Here is a 22,373-nt window from a genome sequence, read left to right as displayed (position 1 = left end):
CCGTATATGTATGAGCCCTATCTCACCGATTCTGAAGGCGAGGCCGACCAACGTGAAGGCGGCGAAGAACGTTGTGGAGAAATTGACCAGGCCAACATGGATTATGGACCCAAACTTTGGAATGGTTAGTTACAGTCAGTTATATGGATACATTCTGATCGTGTTTTTAAACGCAATTAAATAATTAGTAAAACTAGGTAGGCCTAGTAGTAGGGGATTAATTTTGTTTTTGCTTTAGAAAATGTCTACCTAGAATAATGTAGCATTCCCATTTTGCTTCAATGTTGTTACATAAATTTTCTACAAACAAATCGACCTACCTAATTGTAAAGGTCAAAATATTATGTTGAATTGAGACCTTTGCAGACATTCAATTTGAATCTCTCAAATTTGTCAAACAATTTCTACCCAGTATAAATATAATATAACATAACCTTTTCTGTATTGCTTTGCTTTTGGTGTTACCTACTGTACATTTTTGTAGTGAGGCCTGGATGCCACACAACAAAAGTGATTCTACAATTGGCCTATCCTTCAAACAAAAAGTTGTTACTTGTTTGCATAAATGTATGAATGATTCTAATTCAACTCATAATGTTAGCATATTAACACTTTTTTCTATCAGCTTTGACTGGCTGATAATTTTAATAATAAATTTCTAATATATTCACGTTTCTTTGTAACCCTCTCCTGAGTAACAGCCTCTTTTACAGTTTTCTTCTCTTCCAGTAGGTGAATATTGCAAAGACATTCCGCAACAGATATTGCAAACAACCCACAATCATAACCTACCGATGTAAAAACATATTTTTCAACTTGTGCTAGATACAAACATAGTAAAAAAACAATTCAGCTAAAAAATACAAATGTTTCTCCATTTCAGATATCTTTTTAGAACAAAAATAAAATAAAATACTAATTATGGTGTTTACGTCGGAACAGAACTCTACATTGTCGACATACACACTCTGAGCAACTGACCACAATAGGCAGCAGGTGCACACAAAATGTACACGTCAGCTTAGTTTCTTTCAGTTTTCTATTTTTTCTGACACTGAAAGGAATCGACGCAACTAAAAATTTGAATAGCATCACAAGTGCGGTATGGGTATCTGTGACCAATGATCGGTTCGATGTTACCATATAAGCACTCATGCATACTGGTTCCTATACAACTAAGAATTGCGTCATGTGAGCGGTAAGAGAATTAAGAAATTGTTTGATTGTCAGCAGTGGTTTAGCATAGGAAAGCGTGTTGGATAATAGTTTGATCTCACCACTGATGCAAATTGTGTTCTTTTGTCCATGATTGTACACATAATAAAGACATATTTTTCCCCAAAAACATGAAAACTGTAGTTTAATATAAAAATCATGAAACATTTTATTATTAGTTTTGGAACTTACTGTTTTGTTGTTGAGGGCACTCTTCATTTACAAATGCTGTTTGTTCTTCAGCTAAAAAAAGATATGTTAAACACAATTTATTATTTATTACACTCGGATACCACTTGATGAGTATGTGGCTGTGTGTGACAGTGGCTGCGTGTGCAAGCCCTACTCCTCTACAAAGATATATTAGTACACATGAGCTAGATGTCTACACTGGGCCTACGTTTGCCGCCCTATATATTACGGTTCCATTGTCTTAATTAACCGTTTGGCCACTTGCTCATTACAACAATCGTGAAGGAAAATAATCACTTACCTCCAATATATGGAAGAAGTTTTACAGAAACTTGTTGTGCGACCCCTGCATTCATGTTGCACATTGAATCATAGTGTAAGAATTGTTGAAGTTCACGGTGAAAGAGCATCACACTCCTACAAAAATAGTAACAATAATTTAATGAAATTTGATGATCTTTTACCTGCAGTTGGTTTTGAGAAATTTAAGGCCTACTGTATGCAAGATCCTAAAATGTGTCAATTATAATCTTGTGAAGAAAATTTGAAAATAAGCCACTCAATAATTTGACTTAGATTAGAAAATTAAGGTTAAATAAAGATTTCTAAAGGCCACAGCACATTGAGCATTTATACGCGTCAAGCATCGAAGTGAACATTTTATGACGCAGTAAACAATTTCAGTGTGAACATTAAATGTGAATTTGCTAGACTTGCTCCATGGGCAACTTTTTCAAGCTTTGCATGACCTGTTTCAACTTGACTTGTGTCACTTAGTGTGCACCGGCCTTCAGTTAGGTACAGTAACTGTAATACTGTTCTAGAAATGTTCATACAGTATACCATATGCCCTAGACAGCAAGGACTAATCACAGACGGCAGTTCAGATGACCCATCATGTTTTAATTGGTCAAACTACTTGATGCATGCTTACTTTGCGTCCTAGTGGGAATCAAGCTTTAAATTCAACTTACCAATGACTTCCACCAGCTTCTGTTCTTATTTGGTTATTATTGATGAAACACAATACAAAATCTTTGGATTTCAAGTCTAAAGGTGTTAGAAATACTTCAAGGTCATCACCTACAAAATAAATAAATCATCACAGTATTTTAGTCACAGGTGTTTGTACAATACCAGCTTCTGAACATATATTTTTAATATGCACCCCAGGAGAGCATTTATTCGACTGGGGAGGGGTCATTTATTCAGGGGAAGCATTTATTTATACCTTGTCACATAATCAAATGAATGCCCCAAAAATATATAACAACAACAACAACACAGTATCAAAAATTGTATCAAAATGTTCAGTAAATTGTAGGTCATGGCAATTAATGAATTCTACTACAAATAAAATAAAATACAATACAATAATTACAAAATTGTGTATATATTATAATGCATGTTGCGTTTGATGAAATGATGTTCTATGGAGGGTAATTGTACCGTACACTTTTACATACAATTTGCGGGTACAAAAAGTGCATTACAGTAGAACCCCTATTAAAGGGACACTCAGGACCCAACACTTTTCCCTTAAAGGACAACTTTACCGAGATCAAGAACCATATTTTGAAAACGTATTAGGGACATACATATGATTTCAGAACAATCATGAGATTTACGATATTGCCAAAATGCTTAGTCTGTTATTTTGAAGGAACACTTCAATATCCATATAGGCAAAAGAATAATATAACAAAATTCAACATTTATATTTTTTACAATTTATTTAAAACTAGTCACGCTTTGAAATGACACAGGGACTAACTAAAAACAAAACTGACCACTAGCAAACTTTATAAACTGTGTGACTTGAGGACTTATGAACGCCACTTTCTCCATGAAACTGCAAAACTGTTCATGTTCAAAATATCTATAAATTTAAAATACAAATGTACAGTATTTAGATATAAAAGTGGATTGAATAATTATTTTACTATTTAAACAAGAAATACATAAACGCTGCTTGACATTTTTAATTACAGTAATCATTGTTCTTTCTTCAGATATATTTATGATTAATTATTAAAAAGATGTCCTTTAATCCCAAAAATACATAAAAATCAAAGATAGTTCTTTAATTATGAATCACATGCCCATTTTAAATTGGTCAATTTTGAACTTTAATGTGCTGTGTGTGTGTGTGACCTCAACCTGTAGGCATGCAACTGAATACCCTCTAGAGACAACGTGAATTCTTCTCGCGTCAACCAATCAAAGGGCGAGAATCCAAAATCGTTCAACCGTGAGCCCTCATAGACTCTCTTTTCCCAGACATTTTTTGGGTCCAGCAGCTGGGATCTATAAATTATAGTCGAGTTTACAAAGTCGCAAAACTGTCGGCCTTAGATTCTATAACTGCTGCTTGCTTTAGCTTCTGAATGAGTAGTCCTCATGGGACGTAGCTGGCTAGAGCAGCAGGGTGAAAAAACCATCGTGTCTAGGGATACAGTACCAAGGGCGCTATGCCAAAACAAACAATAATGGGCCGGCTTCAGGGTCATCATCTCTGACTTTGCTAAAAATTCAATACACAATTTTTGCCAAGCATATAAACGAAAATAGATTTCAGTACACGATTCAGTATTACTCCTGAACAGAGAGAGGGTCACATCAGAAAAAAACTTTAAAATGTTCTTAATTAAAAGAATACAGTACGAATGTGTGCGTTAGTTACTTTAGTATTGTGTTATTAGAGACTGTTCCTTCAATAATATTAAAAGTACACGATAAAGTTCATTTAGAGTCGAAATACAATGTGGGTGCGAAACAGCTACCTATAGGCTAGACTAGCTAGGCCTACTAGGCCCGCTAGCTAGTAATAGTAGGCCTAGCCTAGGCCCCTAGAGTTAGTAAAGAAAAAGTAGATGTTCCACTCACTCAAATACGAAGCTTAAAACATTATCATTTAACCAATGTCCCTGCTGAAGAAGAGAAAGGTCAGATTGGCGTAGAAGGCTATCGTGGTAACTTAGAACAATTTTATCACTTTCTGCCATTACTTTTAATAAAACGTTGACCTTGTTCCTGTTTTTAAGTACAAGACTTGGACCACCAAAACCTACTTCTTCCCTCTTTTAACTTTTTATCGCACATGCATGCCTAGATGGAGCAAATTCCAACGTGCTCTGCATGCTAGCTGCCCTTTAATTTATGCATAACGCGCCGTTCTGCTCTGTTGAACAACAACTTAACCACCATTGACCTTCAGGCATTGAGGCGTAGCGAAGTTGTCACACGACGTCGGTTTGATGAGGAGTTGACTTCTTGTGTTGTTATAAAACAATTAATAAAATGTCAGAAATAAGTCCTGTTAAAAACTTTTTAGCCGGAGGTTTTGGTGGAGTATGTTTAGTGTTTGCTGGTCATCCATTAGACACCATCAAGGTTAGTTATTGGCTACTGGGGAAGGCCTCTAGTTTAGTTACCGGTCCTACTAGCTAGCTAACCGGCTCCCGCTCTTCTGCAACTCTACTACTACTACTACTACTAGTCTACTACTACTACTAGGAAGGAGGCCTAGGCTACCTGAATCCTTCATAACTACTACTAGGCTAGGCACTGTAGTACCGGCGCCCGGCTAAACTAACCACTGGACTGACTTTAGGCCATAAAGTGCAGGCGTTAAACAATTCACCACATGAGCTACATTAAGGCCACTAAACTAGACTCTCTAGAAAGAAGGTCACCTTAATAGTTTTGACCTGTCAAACTATAAAAAAAAATGATTGATTGATTGATTGTTGTTAATTAATGTTTAATGTTAATGGAGTTTAAATACCCCTGTGTACCTAGTCAGATGGGATCTCTTCTTTGGTCTCCTCAGTCTGTGTGATCATTTCAGTATTTCAATCAAGGCAATCTAACAACAGGATGCTGAGCTCCGGAGATAAAAGGGTTTATCAGTTCCACGCCCGTTAACAGACACCGCGCACCATGGAGTATATCTTAACAAAGCGATCTCAGTGTCCAGTTGTTAAATTGAATCAATTCACCACCACAGTCATTGCCATTATCAAAAATGAATAATCAAAATACAATTTTATTTCCAAGTTAAGGTTATATAAAATTATAGATCAGAACGAAGTAATACATTACTACTGTAACCATCACTGATTTAATGAGTGCAAGTCTTAATATGACGGCATTACTCGCCATCATGTTTACTCATCATTGATTGTATTTTTAATTTTTATTATAAAGGTGCGACTGCAGACCCAACCTACACCGGCAGCTGGACAGCCTTTGATGTACAATGGCACATTGGATTGTGCAAAAAAGATTATTTCAAAAGAGGTAGATTATTGTAACCCAATTCTCATCATCTCCGAGGTCCTAACTTGGAAAAATTACATATCAGCAGCATGACTAAACCATATAGAGCTCTATATTTAAAAAAAACGGTACTGTACCTCAAAACGGGTCCTCCTAAATACCAAGCCCTATCAATTATAACCAAGCCCTACCATTATAAAGTGTAAATTTACCAATTAGCAGAAATTGCCCCACCTTTAGAGGGAGATGATTACCAATATTATCATTGTTTGTGTTTAAAAAAAAACTGACATTCCTTCATTTGTTCTTACAGGGATTTACAGGCTTGTACAAGGGCATGTTAGCACCCATATTGGGAGTAACACCAATGTATGCTGTATGCTTCCTGGGCTTTGGAATTGGAAAGAAGCTACAGACTCCAAGTGAACCTAATAATTCATATTCGTAAGAAAACAGGTTATTAGGTTGATCCAGAATGATTGATGGGAGAATAAGCCTGGGTGGGGAGGACAAATAGGAGGTATGGGGAGGGTGTGATGGTGTCGAACATATCCTAAATGCCCTTTCTTTCTTTTTTCAACTTACAAAGTTGAGGATGATAGAGCCTGAAACCCATCTTCTAAATTTGAAGTTAAGATTAGATTATTCCAGGAGAGTCGTTTTGTCTGTACAGTACACTGGGAAATGATAACCTACTCAATGACTCACTGTTGGTGTGGAGAATTTAAATAAATAAATAAAGTTGAGTTTGTGGCTTGATGGTTATGATGCTTGGCTACCTATCCAATGGTCCTAGGTTCAAGTCCAGTCCATGTCAGGATTCCACTCTTAAAGACTTGTAATAAGACTTTGTTTATGTAGAGAATCTTGTGTTGTCTTGTGAACAGGATTACCACCTTTAATTTAGAAGGATACTGAATGAATTCGCTTATGGTTATCCTTGACAATTTTACTAAATATATAAAAACAAAACAAATTGCAAAAAAGGGTAAACTGTACATGAGCCATGTTTTACCATAATGGATTAAATTTAAGAAAGAACTTGTTCATCTGGTTTGAAGATACGATATTTAAAAAATCTATTTTGACAAACCAAAATTAGTTACTGACCTGACTGACAGTTTGGTTTGTCAAAATAGATTTTTAAATAACATAGACTATTAGTATTACCATCAGAATAGCACAGCAGAATACAATGAATCTTATCTTGTATATAATATAATCTCTGCTTTTGTTATTCAGACCAACACAGCTGTTCAAGGCTGGCATGCTGGCTGGTGTCTTCACAACTGCCATCATGGCTCCTGGGGAAAGAATTAAATGTTTACTACAGGTACAACTAAATTATTTGTGTCAGCAAAATCAAATATAGATTGAGTTTTGTCCTAGCTGAAAATGTACTCGGTATGTTTTAGAACTTTGCATAAGTTTGCGCAAAAGCAGCCTACACGAGAGAAAAGGGACAAAGTTAAACACAGGATTTTATTGACCTAATATCTAATTTTAATTCTTAACTCAATGAATGTTATATTATTTGTAGATCCAAGCAGCATCTCAGGGTAAACCAAAGTATGCTGGGCCTATGGATTGTGCCAGGCAGCTATACAGGGAAGCAGGTCTATTTAGAGGCATCTATAAAGGCACAGTGGCAACATTGTTAAGGGGTAAAACAAACACTATATTTGTACAAATTTTACTACTGCATGCACATTACCATAATTGTACTGGGAAGGTTTATATAAAGTTTGAAAAATAGAGTTGTCAAAATGCCCCAATTTTCCCAGGTTTATAAAAATATTTGCTATTAGACGCATTCATAAATATCGGGTACTAAAATGCCTGCAATTTTACTCGGAAGGAAACTACATTTGAAAACCTCCCTAGATGTGAGTACAGGTACACACGCTTCTAGTTTTCAATATTGTCATTTATTATATTATAAATTATTTTAGTGTATCTAGGCAAATACCAAATTTGTTATAATAAAAATTGGCTGTATTACTATATATATATATCTTCTCTAAAATTGTCTGTGTGGCAATCATAAGCATCTATTATTAATAGCAGGGAACACACATGGTCCAGCTACCATAAATCCACCAAGTTTTTACAGACGCATAGATTTAATTTACATATTTAATTATAATTTGCATATAATTAAATATAATGCACATAAAATTATAAACAATGTGTAAATATTTTGTTTATATACAGATATACCTGCTAGTGGTGTCTACTTTATGTCATATGAATTGATCAAAAGGTCAATAACCCCAGCAGATTCCGAGTAAGTATTTTTATGAGCTGACCAACGCCACATAATACAAAATTAACCTATTAAATTGCAAGAAGGCTAGGTGTTATAATAAATCAAATTGCCTGGGCAGGATCCAGGGCGTAGTACGAGGGTTGCTGTTTGATACACCACAAGCTACGCACGTAGAATAATTAATTTATGGACACATTATGATTTAATGAATTAATGGACAAAGGATTTGTCAAGCAAGTACTATACATTTCATACAAATTTACCTTTAAGTCTTGGCCTGATTGACTGTAACCAACATCGTTGGGAGTTTCACGATTTTCGCACGCCCTTTTTTTCGTGATCCAATCGCAAAAGTCGCGAAAATAAAGGATGCGCAAACATTTTGGGCTTTACAGTACTTTATAACAGACTACAGTAGAACCTATCATTTGAGACACCCCTATTCAGGGAGATGACAACCCCATTAAAGGGACAATTTGTTGGGTCCCAATGGTGTGTCCCTTTAATAGAGGTTCTACTGTATTAAATATTATTATGTTAGCGCTTCCCTTGTTTAACAAATTCTGGATTCACCTCAGATTGCATCTTGTTTGTTCTTGTGTACTGGGATATTCTGAATATACATTAAAGAAAAAGGAATTTTATTTTGCAAACAATTTGAGATTAAGTAATTTCATTAAAAAGTTATTTTTATTTCCACTATATTTCAGTCCATCTAGTCTAAGTGTTGGTCGAGTTTTATTCGCTGGTGGAATGGCTGGTATATTTAATTGGGCAGTTGCAATACCACCTGATACACTTAAATCTAGACTACAAACAGGTAAGTGTGCAACCTATAGTAGTGTAATATAATGATATACATTTATAATTGAGAAATCAACCTATGTATTAGAATTCAATTGAGTTCACAAACTCCCTCACTTGGTCCAGTGGAGAGTTTGTCCAGATGTTTTAAAAGTCCATTTAGTCCATAATTGAATCCCTAAAGAAAACACTTTGCTTAACTTTATGACCTTTCCCATCGTTAAACCAGGAGAGATTGACACTATTTAAGTACAGATTTGACAGTGATATCCATCATTGGTAACAGCTTACTATACAATTAATCAATACCTCCAAGAAGTCCCTGGATCAACTTAGGACCAATCATTAGCCTCACAGATGATGTAATGACATATGCTAATGAACCGAAGCCGAGGAGCCTCCAAACACACCTCACAGCCACTTCACGGAAGACACACCTTACCAACACTTCTCCAGAAGCAGATGTACACTCACACCTCACTTACAGCATCACTTAATCCTCCGTTCCTTAGTTGCATATTATACTGAATTATTATTGTATCAAGTATTATTGAATAAACAATATATGTGTTACTACAGTCAAGCGAGTAGAGTCCTCATTACAAGTCAGAAAACCTCAACACACACTACATTACAGTAGTGGTTGTTACCGTATGTAGCCTGCTCATGAACTCAGTGCTTAGGTTGCAAGCATATTTTGTCAAATTATATTTTTTAAATAGTTTGGCTTTTAATAGACATTTTGTATTGTCTATTTACAAGTTTAATTTTGGCTGCCGTGAATTCTCACTATTTTGCATCAAAGTTAAATTGGCATCCATAATTGCTGTTGTGTATATTGTTGGGAACAAAGCTTTACTATAATTGTATACTAACTATTTTGATTTAATAGTGGCAGTTTCCCAATATTTCAAGTCATATCTTTGGTGGATATGTGTGCTTAACAAATCATTTTTATTGTTTGCTATACTGTATATGTATATTTTTAATTGTTGCATGTTTTTGTGTTAAATTCTCTCAATATTTCATTTTCCTCTGCTTACGTTGTGACATTTTTTTTTCATGCTTAGCTCCTGCTGGTCAATATCCAAATGGACTACGAGACGTTTTTAAAGAATTGGTTGCTAAGGAGGGTGTGATGTCATTATACAAAGGTTTTACTCCTGTCATGTTGAGGGCATTCCCTGCTAATGCGGTAAGTTACGTTTCGGTTTTTTCAAATACTATTAAATTTCGCAAACGCAAATTTTGTGTAGATTCACTTTACTGTTGTCTGCTGTCCACCTTTTTCAATCGATTTGTTAATTGGACGATTGTATGATGACATCATTTGTGAACCATTTGATTGGTCAGCTTACATTTTCAATAATATCTGCGTTGATTTTTACTCCTTTTCCTGTCAATCGTTGAATCTTGTTGACTCAGTGTAACTAACTCGCAGTGATTTAATGTCAACAGGAAAGGACAGGCTTTATCTCATGGCCAAACTATCAATTTAATGAAATGTTATTTCTATAAACAATTTGTTGTAGCACCCTCTATATTCAAATTATTGCATTCCCCTGGCCTTGTTTGAGTTACGTTATCTCTAAGATAAAAAATTTGTTTCAGGGCCCCCTATTTTTATTACCTTCAAATAATTTTACTTCACTGTTGCCTAAGTTCACCCTCTAAGCTTAGATAAGATATGTTATTTTAGAAATTATTTCATGTGATCAGAAAATTTGTGAAGTTAAATGGTTGTAGACCGCTCTATGTTTATTCAATCAAACAGTCTGTAATGCCCTCTATTTTGTTGGCCTTCAGGGAAACGATCGGTCAAACTCATAATTTGTATTTTTATTTTTTGCAGGCTTGTTTCTGTGGATTTGAATGCGCCATGAAATTCCTCAACTGGGCGGCACCTTCACTATAACAATGTGTGATTTACATAATGCACAGCTTATTTTAGAATGCACTAAATATGGATTAATATCAGTGAAAAATAATAATGAAAGACCTTGGTTTGATTATATTTACGATCTTTCATAAAATCTCAGGGTATAATCTCATGCGAGTATAGCCTGATTAACTACATTTTAATTCTTGCAATAAATTCATCCCAGTTGTACTTTATTCTGATATGTGACAATTTTTATCGCAGTATCTTAGACAATTTCCATAATACAGCATCACATGTCAATTTTGTAAGAGCAGGTGAAGACTAAATTTTACTCTTCCCTGGTATGAGGGAAGGGTATTAAATACAGTGTCAGATGATGTTCCTATGATACAGGTGACAATGTAACACAATTTGTCCATGATACTGTGTATTTTGCCAAGATACAGTAGAACAGAATCACTACAAAGGATATTGATAATAAGGAAGTACAGTAGTAGAAATTGAAAGTGATAAGTTTACATTGCAATGCAAAATATATTTAAGAATTGTATTTATATACTTCTATTGTTATGATGTTTAATAAACAAGATGATCGATATATTGTTTCCATTTCTTTTGAGTAAGTCACAGGTCTCTCTGAAGTTGCACATCTTCTGCCCATCAAAAAAATAATTGTCAACCCCCTAAAAAAAACCTGCATATGTATTTTGTTGGCTTAGCTTAATGTACCTGAGCGTTAATATTTTCTACTCAAAATAACACAATAACATACAATACACGTGGTACACCTGTAATGTGCGGGGATAATGTCTTTGCGCACAGGTGTAGATGACACAACTTTCTTCTCCCCTTCGTGTCGAGAGACGAGTGCTGCCACCAAACGGCGCTCATTCGTCTGGGCTGACCGGACCAGTACCCATACTGGTCCAAAGGATGGACTGGATTCATTAGTACACAAGCCAGTTGTGTACAGGGATATTAAAAAATATTGAGTTTAAAATGACGCAATGATAGCCAACTTACTGGAATTGAACCAGGGCCCTTATCCATGCCAATCCATGTAAGGTTCACGATTAGGTTTTAGCAATAAAACCCCCATTTGTTTTTAAAATGAAACCGATACTGTTTCATCATTGTCTATCGTCTTTTTCAAACTTTGACATCCTGCGTGTTATAAAGGGGAATCCCCAAGATCAATCAATCAGCGAAAATAATGTAGACCTAACTGAATAAGTACAGGCAACTGACATTGACCAGAGAAAGGTATTGATATTTTAAGGCACTAGGGACGTACCTGGTGGTTCATGCTTTCGAAATGTAATTACACCCATTATTCCTCGCTTTTGTGTCGAATAACTATAAATCAGCATCACCCCCATATAATAACAAAATGTCCTGGCGCAGGTATGGACCTGAATAATTCAAATGTTTGCCGAAATGTTAATTTTCCTTTTCAAACCAGTTGATCGGAAATCATTTTTATCATAGTTCATATTTGTACCGATATTTTGTCCACTCTTCCCGTCAGACTTTGCGGACTATCATGTAATGTCCGGATTTCAAAATCGATATGTAGGCCTACGGCTTAGAAATACCAGTCTACTAGCCTTACAAAAACTGAACATGGGGGGAAAATGCATTGTCAGAGTTACGTGAGACGACCCTGTACATTTGGCACATTCGGGAGAATTACGTCGCGGTGTTAAACTTCAAAAAAGAGGTGCCGAGCCGATTCGGAGACCCTATAGATCTGCCTATCATCTTTAGTTGCAGTGCAGACGTACCAATAGGTCTACTGAAAAACAATTGCACATACATGCACGGTTATTGTGTGAATCTTTATTCGATCCTTTCCTGGTTTCCGTCCACATCTTAAATGCTCATTTACATTAGGACGATAACTATCGACGATAAATAGATAAGCATGCATTTTTCTTACACAAAACAAAAGAATTTAGAAAGGTTTTGGTTCATAGAATACTCATTTATGCTGTCTTTGATAAAAAATAATATTTTTAAAAATCCAATCAAATGACGTCATGATCAATCAAACAAACAAAATCGTTATATTGTCACGATATTATTCCTCTTATGACGTCATTTGATTGGACATGTGAAAATATCATTTTCATCAAAGGAAGCATAGATGGTTCCTAAATAGTTCTAGAATAAACACTTTTTAGATTTCTTTTGTTTTATGTATGAACAATGCATATTTGTTTATTTATCGTCGATCGATATCGTCCTAGTGTAAATGGGCCTTAATACTATAAATCAAAAATAAATCAATACATTTCCAACTAAAATAAATAAAGTATTTGCTAAGAAATACTCTATATTTACACTTATCCTTATGCTTACAGGATTCAAACAAGGAATTTCTGTCTGTACCTGTTGCTATTTCACACACAAATTGAGGAAACATGGTATGTAAATATTTACAATCGCCGGATGATATTATCCCACTTCTTTTCCCCGATTCTGAACAACTTCCTTCAGTACTGGAGTGGAAAGTACGGATTAAATTTATAACACACTAACTTACTGTGTGGTTAGTATATAAGTCGGTCACAAATCCGTCAGGTTGTTGTTTTGGCGCACTTATTAACTAAACGTAAGGATGACATTTGCAGTTAGAGGTATGTCTAAAACTATTTTAATTTCTCTTTCTTTTCTACTCTAATTTGTCTACTTTGTCTTTTTATATTTAAATAATAATATTTTTGCTTGTTTTTTTTCTATGAAAGTGAGTAACTTTATTGAAACTGAAAATTGCAGATTATATTCAAAGTTAATCTTTATTTGTTCATGTTTTGGAATGGGGGTGGTGGGGGCAATACTCCATTTAGGTTACAATATTATTTCTCTTGGTTGTTTAAAACTTAGTTCCCACTAAGACGCAACGCGAGAGGACTGACGCGCAACCTGTTATTGTGTAACACATTGTCAGCCAGGTTGTTGTTTTTGCCGCGCACTTTTTATCTATACTAACTTAAAAGGATGAAAGTTATATTAGAGTATGTCTAAAACTATTTATTAGTATTTTTATAAAACAATGTATCTATCCTAAGTTGTTTCCACTACTGTACATGACTTGGTTGCCACTAGGACGCAACGCAAGAAAAGGCCAACTTAGACAGCCCGACGGAACATCTTGACTAGTCGGTGCTGTCTCAGTTGAATCCCGATGAGACGAGTCGTCTTGAGCGTCGGACGTAGTTTTTAGGTCGTCACGAGAAATTTAAACTTGTTTAATTTTCTCCTGACCAGACGACTCGTTGGGCCTCGTCGTACGACGCTGGTCTTAACTTGACTGATCTCAAGCGACTGTTGATCCGTCGCTTGTTAATCCTTGAGTTGCATCTACTACACCTTTGCGTTGCGTTCTAGTGTGAACTCAGAATACGTGTGTTTGAACCTGATGTTTTTAAAGTTTCTTTGGAGAATGGTAATGGCATCATTTTTTCCAACAGCAACTCTGTTTGCCGTTTGTGTTGTAGTAGCGTTATTGGAATGCGTCCAGGCTATTGGTATACCCACTGGATGTGATGATGGAAGAAACTACTGCACGTGCGGAGAGACGGAAAGAACTTTCTCTATGAGTTACGAAAGGTAGACGTTTCTTATATTATATATTATATTTATATTATTTAAAATTCTTTACAATTGTGAACAAAACTAACCTCACTAAAACAACTTGCTCACTGTCAGTGACACATTTTTTTTTTTTAATTCTTAAAAACACAACTTTTTCCAAAAATAGTAAAGTTCACAAAATGATCGGATTTTGTATATTAAAACGCGTTGATATTTGTAATTAAATGCGTTATAGAAATGACAATTTTAATGTTAATGTTCAAATACAAACACAACTGATTAAAAGATACACAAAATAGATTCACGCAAGTAATCTGCTCTGCAGATTTTATTCAAAGTTAATCATTATTTTTTCCAGTTTTTTGGGGTACAATACATAATTTAGGTTACAATATTTATTTTCTCTTGGCTGTTTAAAACCAACTAACACGCAACGCAAGGACTGACGCGCAACCTGTTATTATTTAAGTCGGTAACAAATTGTCAGCCAGGTTTTTGCCGCGCACTTTTTATCTATACTAACTTAAAAGGATGAAAGTTATATTAGAGTATGTCTAAAACAATTTATTAATATTTTTCTAACAACTGATTGAAAGATACATAAATAGATGCACGCAAGTCATCTGCTGTGGGGCAAACGTTTACATCATATAAGACTAAACTATAATAGCCGAACCGATTAAAATAATGTCCCAACATTATCGATGAAGTTGAATGTCGATCCAACTCGGAGCGTTGAATCTTTTAATCTCATGAAAACTGATATTCTCTGTTGTACTTGCTACTGATAGTCCTACTTACGTTTAAACAAGGCCAACAGCCATTAAGTCGCGTGCTACAATGCATAGTGATACCGGACCGACAGACAGACCGACAGACAGACAGACAGACCAACCGACCGACATAGTGAACTATAGACCACGCGACTAAAAACATCAAACTATGATTAACCTTTGAAGATTCTCCAAAACCCACCTCTAGATCTAAGATCAACAATTTTCCCGGAATGTTACATTTCGACAAAATAAATGTTCCGTGCGCAATGCCACCGTAATATTCAACAGTTTTCTATCAACAGTGTTCTATATTATATAGAACACCTGCATCTATATATTATTATATAGGGCTATGTATTATATTATATAATACCGTACGATATTATTTCAAACTATATTTTTTATTCAAACAAACAGGTGCACGTATTTCTATAGCTGGCGGCCATATTGTAAAGAATGTAACGAAGATTTAGATTTTGTCGCTCAATGCGCCCAGTATAAATACTGCCAAACCTGTGACAATAACGTTGATAGTTGTGTCACTTGTCCTCCTGATCGATATGGAAAGTGGTGTGATATGAGTAAGTTTGTTTTAGTCATTATTTTTATAAGCAAAAACGAAAGAAAAAAGGTCACACTGTTTTGGGTTTTTTTTTACATAATTAAAATTATAGGCCTATTATTCACTGTTTATAAACTGCAATAAGTTACATGGATTCAAATTACGTAATTTCAAGTATGATAATATATCATGCCATTTATTTTAATTCATGTCTAAAGTTTGTCACTGCCAGAACAAAGGAGAGTGCAATAGTAACGGAACATGCACGTGTCCAGATCGTTTTGAAGGTGATAAGTGCGAAAAACGAAAACCAGGTAACTGGAAAAACTCAGAACTCCTCATATTATACTACACAATCAATAAAACGATAATTAATTAATGATAATAAATATAAATTGTTTGTATTGCTACTGCCTGACAGCGGTAAGAGGACAAAGACAGTTTATTGTAACGGCGAGAATTAGACATTGTCTTAGCTTTAAATTGCTGGAAATTGAAGAAGATCTTGACTGTCTTTGCTTACAGTGTACTGCCCATATCCTTCCGTGCCACCAAATGCTAGGCTTGTACAATCACTGCAAGAATTCATCGGTGGAAGTTCTGTGACCATCATGTGTAACCAGAACTATCAATTGATTGGATCTTCCAGACTTCTTTGTGATTTTAATGGAGACTGGATTGGTGATCTTCCTAAATGTGGTAAGACCTCTTAATCATTTCATTTCTAGATCTTTGTTAAAATGTAATGTTGAAATAATCTGAAATTATGTTCTGTTCTCTACATTCACTTTAAATATTGAATTATATTAGGTCTTTTTAGTATTGATACTTGTTTCGAGTTAGGCCTATCTCTTGTTTTGTATGCCTCACTGAATTTCTAAAATGTACGTGAGTTCTACCTGTAATTGAGTCAAATATTACTAATATTGACTGAAAGAGAGAAGGACATGAAGTATTAGCAGTAAAAGGCAAATACCCTCTTACTGAGAATGACGTTTTATAATATAACTGTAGGTCACCTTCATAGATGACGTTACAAATTATCCCATCATGTTCTCATGTTGTTCTCATCAATTATCAATATTATCCCGACTGTTTCTATGAATTATTGGCAAACATGTTTCGAAACTAGTTTGCGGGAATTTCTCCAAAAATTTCCTAGTTTCATTTTCAACATTGAGTTAACTTTCAAGTAGACTGAGGCTATTGTTCTGTTATATTGTAGAGCCCATATGTGAAGCATTAGAGACACCAAATGGCGGCCTAGCGATCGTAACGTCAGTTCCTGGAACATCCATTGTTAGAAGTATTTTGTATGATTGTTTGAACGGGTATCAAATAAGCGGCTTGGATAGAATCGATTGTAAACAAGATGGTACCTGGTCAGGAGTTCCTCCCGTTTGTGGTAAAAATATACATTACAATTTGTATTTTCCTTTTTTCATCTTTGACATTTGCACATTCTCTTGTTTTTTTTGTAAAAAACGGGGGGAAATCTATAGATTAATATATTATTATTGACTCTTTTACAATGCTATTGTTTGTTGTATATTAAACATATATAAAAAGAGATTAGGCCTATAAAAATGAAAGTATCTCTAAGGGATAAAAACACAAAGAATGTAACTCTAATTCTCTTGAAATGCTTTTCGAAATTACAAATAATAAAATTCCACATTAAATTACACAAAATTCATTCCACTTAAATGTGTGTTCTAAATATGTCAAGATAATAAGCTTGGTATATATATAATATAATAAGTTTGTTTATATCGAGAGTTTAATAAATTTATGATCGACCTTCCATATCAATAAAATGTCGTCGACATCCACCCTGTGCAAGTGTAAGCAATAAAATAGATAAATAAATTAGGCCTATACTTTTAGTTGCAAAGTGCGACAAGCCAAAACGTCCAGCACACGGGAGCGTTACCTTAGACGACGAAGAAGCGGTACAACTAGAGGGATCTCGAGCCACCTACACATGTAACAGAGGTTACGTCTTAAGAGGACCTGGCGAGAGGCTATGCGGACCCGACAGACAGTGGACGCTAACAAGTCCAATATGCGGTGGGTATACCATACCATTATTAAATATATAGCAGGCCTATGCATTTTTAGGCCTATTGCCAAAAATTTCCAAAACGGATTATTTCCAATAACTGTCAATGCCCTCTAATAGTATAGGTGACAATCCGATCAAAGAAAAACACACATACACACACAGAACACGTCATAAGCATATTAAGTCTTTGAGACTAGAGTTCTTGCGTGAGATGATTTAGGTCCATTCCAGCCATATCTGAAAAACTTTATTCTAATATATAGAAATATTATACACAGTTTATTCCTAACCTACGCGGTTGTATGGCGGTGTCCTTTGTACGTATCGTTCGTGCCCCAGCTCGCTGTATGGGTATGATGCACGCGTCAACATCATGTTACATCTAGGGACCAAAATGCGTTTATTTTTCAGGTGAAAATAGGCAATTCATTTCGCAACTCTTAGAAATTTACAGACAGCAACGGCAATGGTGACTTCAAATAAAATAAATTAGCACGGCGCTGAAACAATGTGTTTTAATCAAAAGTACTTTACTCTTACGCTTTTTTCCCAATTTTTTTTCCTTATGCTAGGATAATTTTTTTTCCCTCAGATTTATAGGTGGGGGGGCGTGCGGAGGGTGCGCCCCCCCCCTTCCCCTCTGGATCCGACACTGGGATATGTTAATTAAAAGAGAATGATATGCATAATAACCTTTTTTTACCCTTGCCTTTCCTGATTAGACCCTGTCGAATGTGGAATGCCTGATATCCCAGAACATGGTTTTTTAAGTGCAACCAACTTTACTTTTGGCGGTGTTGTATCTTATACATGTGAAGAGAATTACATTTTTTCTAAGCCAGGTGTAAAATCAAGATTGTGCAAATTCAACGGTGAATGGTCGGGCAATACTCCTCAGTGCAGTAAGTCATTTTACCCTTTAAAAATTTCCTTTCATGTTTCTCCCGAACCAAGGTTCAGATCAGTGGAGTCTTCTTGTATCGACATTTGCCTATTATAATCCTTCATTTTAGTAATACATACATGTATTAAAAGACAAGTCTCTTATGCATACAGTATATCAAAATTTCAAAATAAGATAAATTGCAACTAAAGGGGAGAGAATTGAGAAAGGAAGTGACTCTGTAATAAAAAAGACATTTTGAAGTTTAGGTTTAGGAACAAAAAAATGACCTATAGTAACTGATCGGGTAATCGTTTTTTAACGGTTGAGGTCGTCAGGTTATATAGAACCAGTGACTGCTTTGAAAGTAAGAAAACCAAGTTGAAGACAAATTCTAGACACATTTAATAAATTAAGAGTGGAAAAGAGAACAGAAGAACGGTTAAAAGAATGATCCGAAAAGCACGGTTCTGCAAATGTTGGATACGAAAAAATATGACAAGCCGACCAATCAAATCAATCCTTCAATAACTCATGTTACAAACACTATACTTTAGTATCTAAAATAATATACAGTATATATTTCAAATTATGCAGTTAACGACGTATCGTGCCCTGATCCGGGAGTTGGACCAAATATTGTTCGGGTTCCTGATGCTAGTGTACGTACATTTCACGCCGGGGACATCCTATCTTTCTCGTGTGTTAATACCTTCACAATGGTTAAAGGAGAAGAAACTAGGGTTTGCCTCACGACCGGAAATTGGAGTGGTGACCAACCAGTTTGTCTTGAAGGTAAGATTTTCACTTTCAGTTCGTTAACAATGTATTCTAACACTTCCAGACATAGTGAATTAAAGAAATAAAGTATGATACAGTACATGAACCATTTATGATTCGTATTATTGATTCGCATTCATTGCAGAAACTTCGTGCCACGATCCTGGTATTCCAAAACACAGCGTCCGTCAAGTTTCACAGCCTGCTTTAAAGACTATAAGGTATTTATGCATATCCTTATTTGTTTCAGTTAATTTCATTGACGATGAACCGATGGTATTGAAATTTATCCTTTTTATTAGACTAGTAAATCTACGAATGGTGTTTGAGATCTGGTTTGAATCCAGATCTGAACAAACAACTGAAATCCATTTCCATTTTGTAAACATCTACTAACAATACAATTTGATTATTAAGCAGCTTTGATCGGACACGAATAGGACAAAGCTCATCAATGGCTTCATCCGAAAGTTCCGCTTCTAGTAGTGATAGCATATCGACGTCTGACATAGAGGAGGAATTTATGGGCGATGAAGACCAAGAACAGGAACAAAACAACTACCTCACAGAAGGTTACTTTACACATGGGACGCAGCTAGCCTATAGTTGCAAGTCTAACTTATATCAACTCTACGGATCTTCGCATCTTACGTGTTCTGGTGGAAAGTGGAGAGGGCACATTCCTACATGCAAACCAGGTAGTTAATGACAACAGCATGACGCATTGATGTGTTCAAACCAAGCACATTTTATTTTCAATTTACAGGGACTACTTTGTTTTACTTGACCACGTCGCAATTCTTATACAATACGTTAACTATCCACCTTTCCGTTACTTTCAAAGTTTGTGGAAAAGCTAGTGGTGAAAAACAGGCATATGTTGTTGGTGGAAACGATACGATAGGCGGCATGTGGCCTTGGAATGTAGCAATTTACAAGTACAACAATGGCACTGGTAGTAAACGGTTAATCTGTGGCGCTTCAATCCTTACTGAAACATTAGTTGTAACAGCGGCGCATTGTGTTAAAGACAGGTAAGTCTTAATCACGAGCTTAGCATTTCTATAATGGTTCGATTCTCGTGAAATCAGACTACCAAAAACTCTCGAACTGCATGTTCTTTTCTCATACTTTATACTGTTATTTCATCCAACTATGCTATGATACTTGCAACATTTTGTTTTTAACTAATGTGTACTGAATTTCTATTTTGTTAATATGAATGATTTAAGATTATTTCTTGATAATCTGTCTTTTCTTTTTTTAGATTTACCCACTTATTTAAAGTAGAAGTAGGGAAGTATTACCGGGCTCATCACAAAAGAGATGAGGAGTGGATTCAGTCAAGAAATGTAAGTAGGCCTAGGCCTACACGATTCTCTGTTTAAGACAATGAACTAAAGACCGGTGTAGACCCTCTGTCTACTACAACGGCTAGGCTAAGTAGTCTAGCCTACTACCATGAACAAATGAAATGTGTCCATGCTACACTACCTACTATGCGGCTCTACTACTACACTACTACTAGGCCTAGGCTAGTCTGGGCCTAGGCTATGTAGGCTAGGTCTAGCTCTAGCTAGGCTAGCGGCCCTTTAGTTTGTTGGTTGCAAACATACCTGTACGGTGAACACCAAAGTCTCACTGACCTTTTTATGACACTCACTAATTTCCAAAGGTTTGTTTCGATGAAGGCAACAACGATATAAAAAGTTCGCAAAAAGTTCACATCCGCATGATATGTTTAGAATTTTTAAAAAATGGCGGCAATGGGCGGAGCTATATGGAGCAGATGCATGATGGGTATATTCCGACAGGAAGAAACTGTCCTTTTACAAGATGATTTTTCTACAAAAATAGATTTAAGCTTGTAATTCTTCTGTGTTTAGGTTGCAGAATTTTTTGTACACCACAATTACAACCCATCTACACTAGACAGTGACATTGCTGTCTTGAGACTTGAGACACCGGTAGAATTTACGGCACGTGTTCGACCCGTATGTCTGCCGTCCGTATCGAGTACAAAACGCAATTTAAGACCCGGTAAGGAAGGGGTATTGACAGGCTGGGGGAGAACTGGTGAAGGGCTACCTACAGTTCTTCAGCAAGCTATAATTCCTGTAGTTTCAAGACTGGTATGTATCAACATTAACTGTCTTTAGGTTTGTAAATAATGAGTAAAATAAAGTGTAGAGGCTGTAACACCCCGTTTCCCCTGCCGGTAAAGGATGGTGGTCTTCCAGCGCGCGCATGCGTTGTATGACTCATCATGTCGTAGAACTCTAGGCCTATGTAAAACCATGAACTCGGGCATACATCAACAAGAATATTAAAATGTTTGTTTTGTTTTTCAGAGATGTCAACGAAATTACCGTGATTCTTATCCTGAAAATATTAACATTTTTGTCACACGCAACATGTTTTGTGCCGGCTTTGAAGAGGGCGGGGTTGACAGCTGCACCGGGGATAGTGGTAGCCCAATGGTTTTCTCACGAGGGACAGGTGAAATGAAAAGTTGGTATTTAGAGGGAATAGTAAGTTGGGGAAGTCCTGACAAATGTGGACTGCCGAAAGAATTTGGTGTTTACACTAAAGTATCCAAGTACTTAGCTTGGTTACGTGAGTTTGGAATCTCTAACTAATTATAAAAATTGTATATATTGTTCAGTGCAGCTTATTTTTTAGCCATGAGAATCATTATAGTATTGACAAGTGTATGCATTGTATGTATGCAAATGATTATTTGAAGATATAATGGAATATAAACAATCTTTATAGAATTGAACTCTAAAATATCATTTTAGTAGAGTGTGTACATAGTTGCCATTTGCCACCAGTATCTTCTTTGTAAATTATCGATGCTCGTCTCAGTCTCCAGGTCCGGAATAGTTGCATTCCTGAAAACATCTATTGCAGATAGTCCAAGATCTTAGCAATCACTTTGCATGTGCCTATTACTCTGTAAATTGTATATTCATAATAATAAAGGTATAACAGTGTGCATTTGTATAGTCTTCGTTTCATATTATTATGGATACATAGGATATTATACTTAACCTAATTCACGTTG

General features: G+C 35.7%; 3 protein-coding genes across 4 annotated transcripts; 2 read left to right on the top strand and 1 right to left on the bottom strand.

Moving 5' to 3' along the window:
- Positions 1–468: 468 nt before the first annotated feature.
- On the bottom strand, positions 469–4,469 carry LOC144856019 (sentrin-specific protease 8-like). Its single transcript, XM_078713990.1, has 6 exons — positions 4,294–4,469; positions 3,198–3,286; positions 2,382–2,490; positions 1,709–1,824; positions 1,408–1,458; positions 469–788 (listed from the first exon to the last, which is right to left on the bottom strand). Exons 1-6 carry the CDS (start codon positions 4,410–4,412, stop codon positions 622–624), a joined length of 651 nt encoding a protein of 216 aa, XP_078570116.1. The 5' UTR covers positions 4,413–4,469; the 3' UTR covers positions 469–621.
- A 162-nt stretch (positions 4,470–4,631) lies between these two features.
- On the top strand, positions 4,632–11,241 carry LOC144856544 (mitochondrial carnitine/acylcarnitine carrier protein-like). Its single transcript, XM_078714559.1, has 9 exons — positions 4,632–4,800; positions 5,617–5,709; positions 6,002–6,132; positions 6,931–7,021; positions 7,229–7,352; positions 7,903–7,975; positions 8,668–8,777; positions 9,832–9,956; positions 10,614–11,241. Exons 1-9 carry the CDS (start codon positions 4,708–4,710, stop codon positions 10,674–10,676), a joined length of 903 nt encoding a protein of 300 aa, XP_078570685.1. The 5' UTR covers positions 4,632–4,707; the 3' UTR covers positions 10,677–11,241.
- Positions 11,242–13,171: 1,930 nt separating this feature from the next.
- Positions 13,172–22,306, top strand: LOC144856045 (clotting factor C-like). 2 transcript variants are annotated; one of them, XM_078714021.1, is made up of 15 exons: positions 13,172–13,282; positions 14,117–14,255; positions 15,434–15,597; positions 15,797–15,892; positions 16,104–16,277; positions 16,804–16,983; positions 17,466–17,648; positions 18,366–18,545; positions 19,124–19,321; positions 19,452–19,527; positions 19,727–20,004; positions 20,151–20,340; positions 20,574–20,658; positions 21,193–21,438; positions 21,658–22,306. In XM_078714021.1, the coding sequence occupies exons 1-15, from the start codon at positions 13,264–13,266 to the stop codon at positions 21,943–21,945; spliced, it is 2,496 nt and encodes an 831-aa protein (XP_078570147.1). In that variant the 5' UTR covers positions 13,172–13,263; the 3' UTR covers positions 21,946–22,306. The 2 variants fall into 2 exon arrangements, with proteins under 2 accessions (XP_078570147.1, XP_078570146.1); XM_078714020.1 differs by having other exon boundaries at positions 19,724–20,004.
- Positions 22,307–22,373: the final 67 nt, after the last annotated feature.

Source organism: Antedon bifida, chromosome 11, assembly GCF_963402885.1.
Source record: "Antedon bifida chromosome 11, ecAntBifi1.1, whole genome shotgun sequence".
Lineage (NCBI taxonomy): Eukaryota > Metazoa > Echinodermata > Crinoidea > Comatulida > Antedonidae > Antedon > Antedon bifida.
This window is presented reverse-complemented; position numbering and strand designations above follow the sequence as displayed.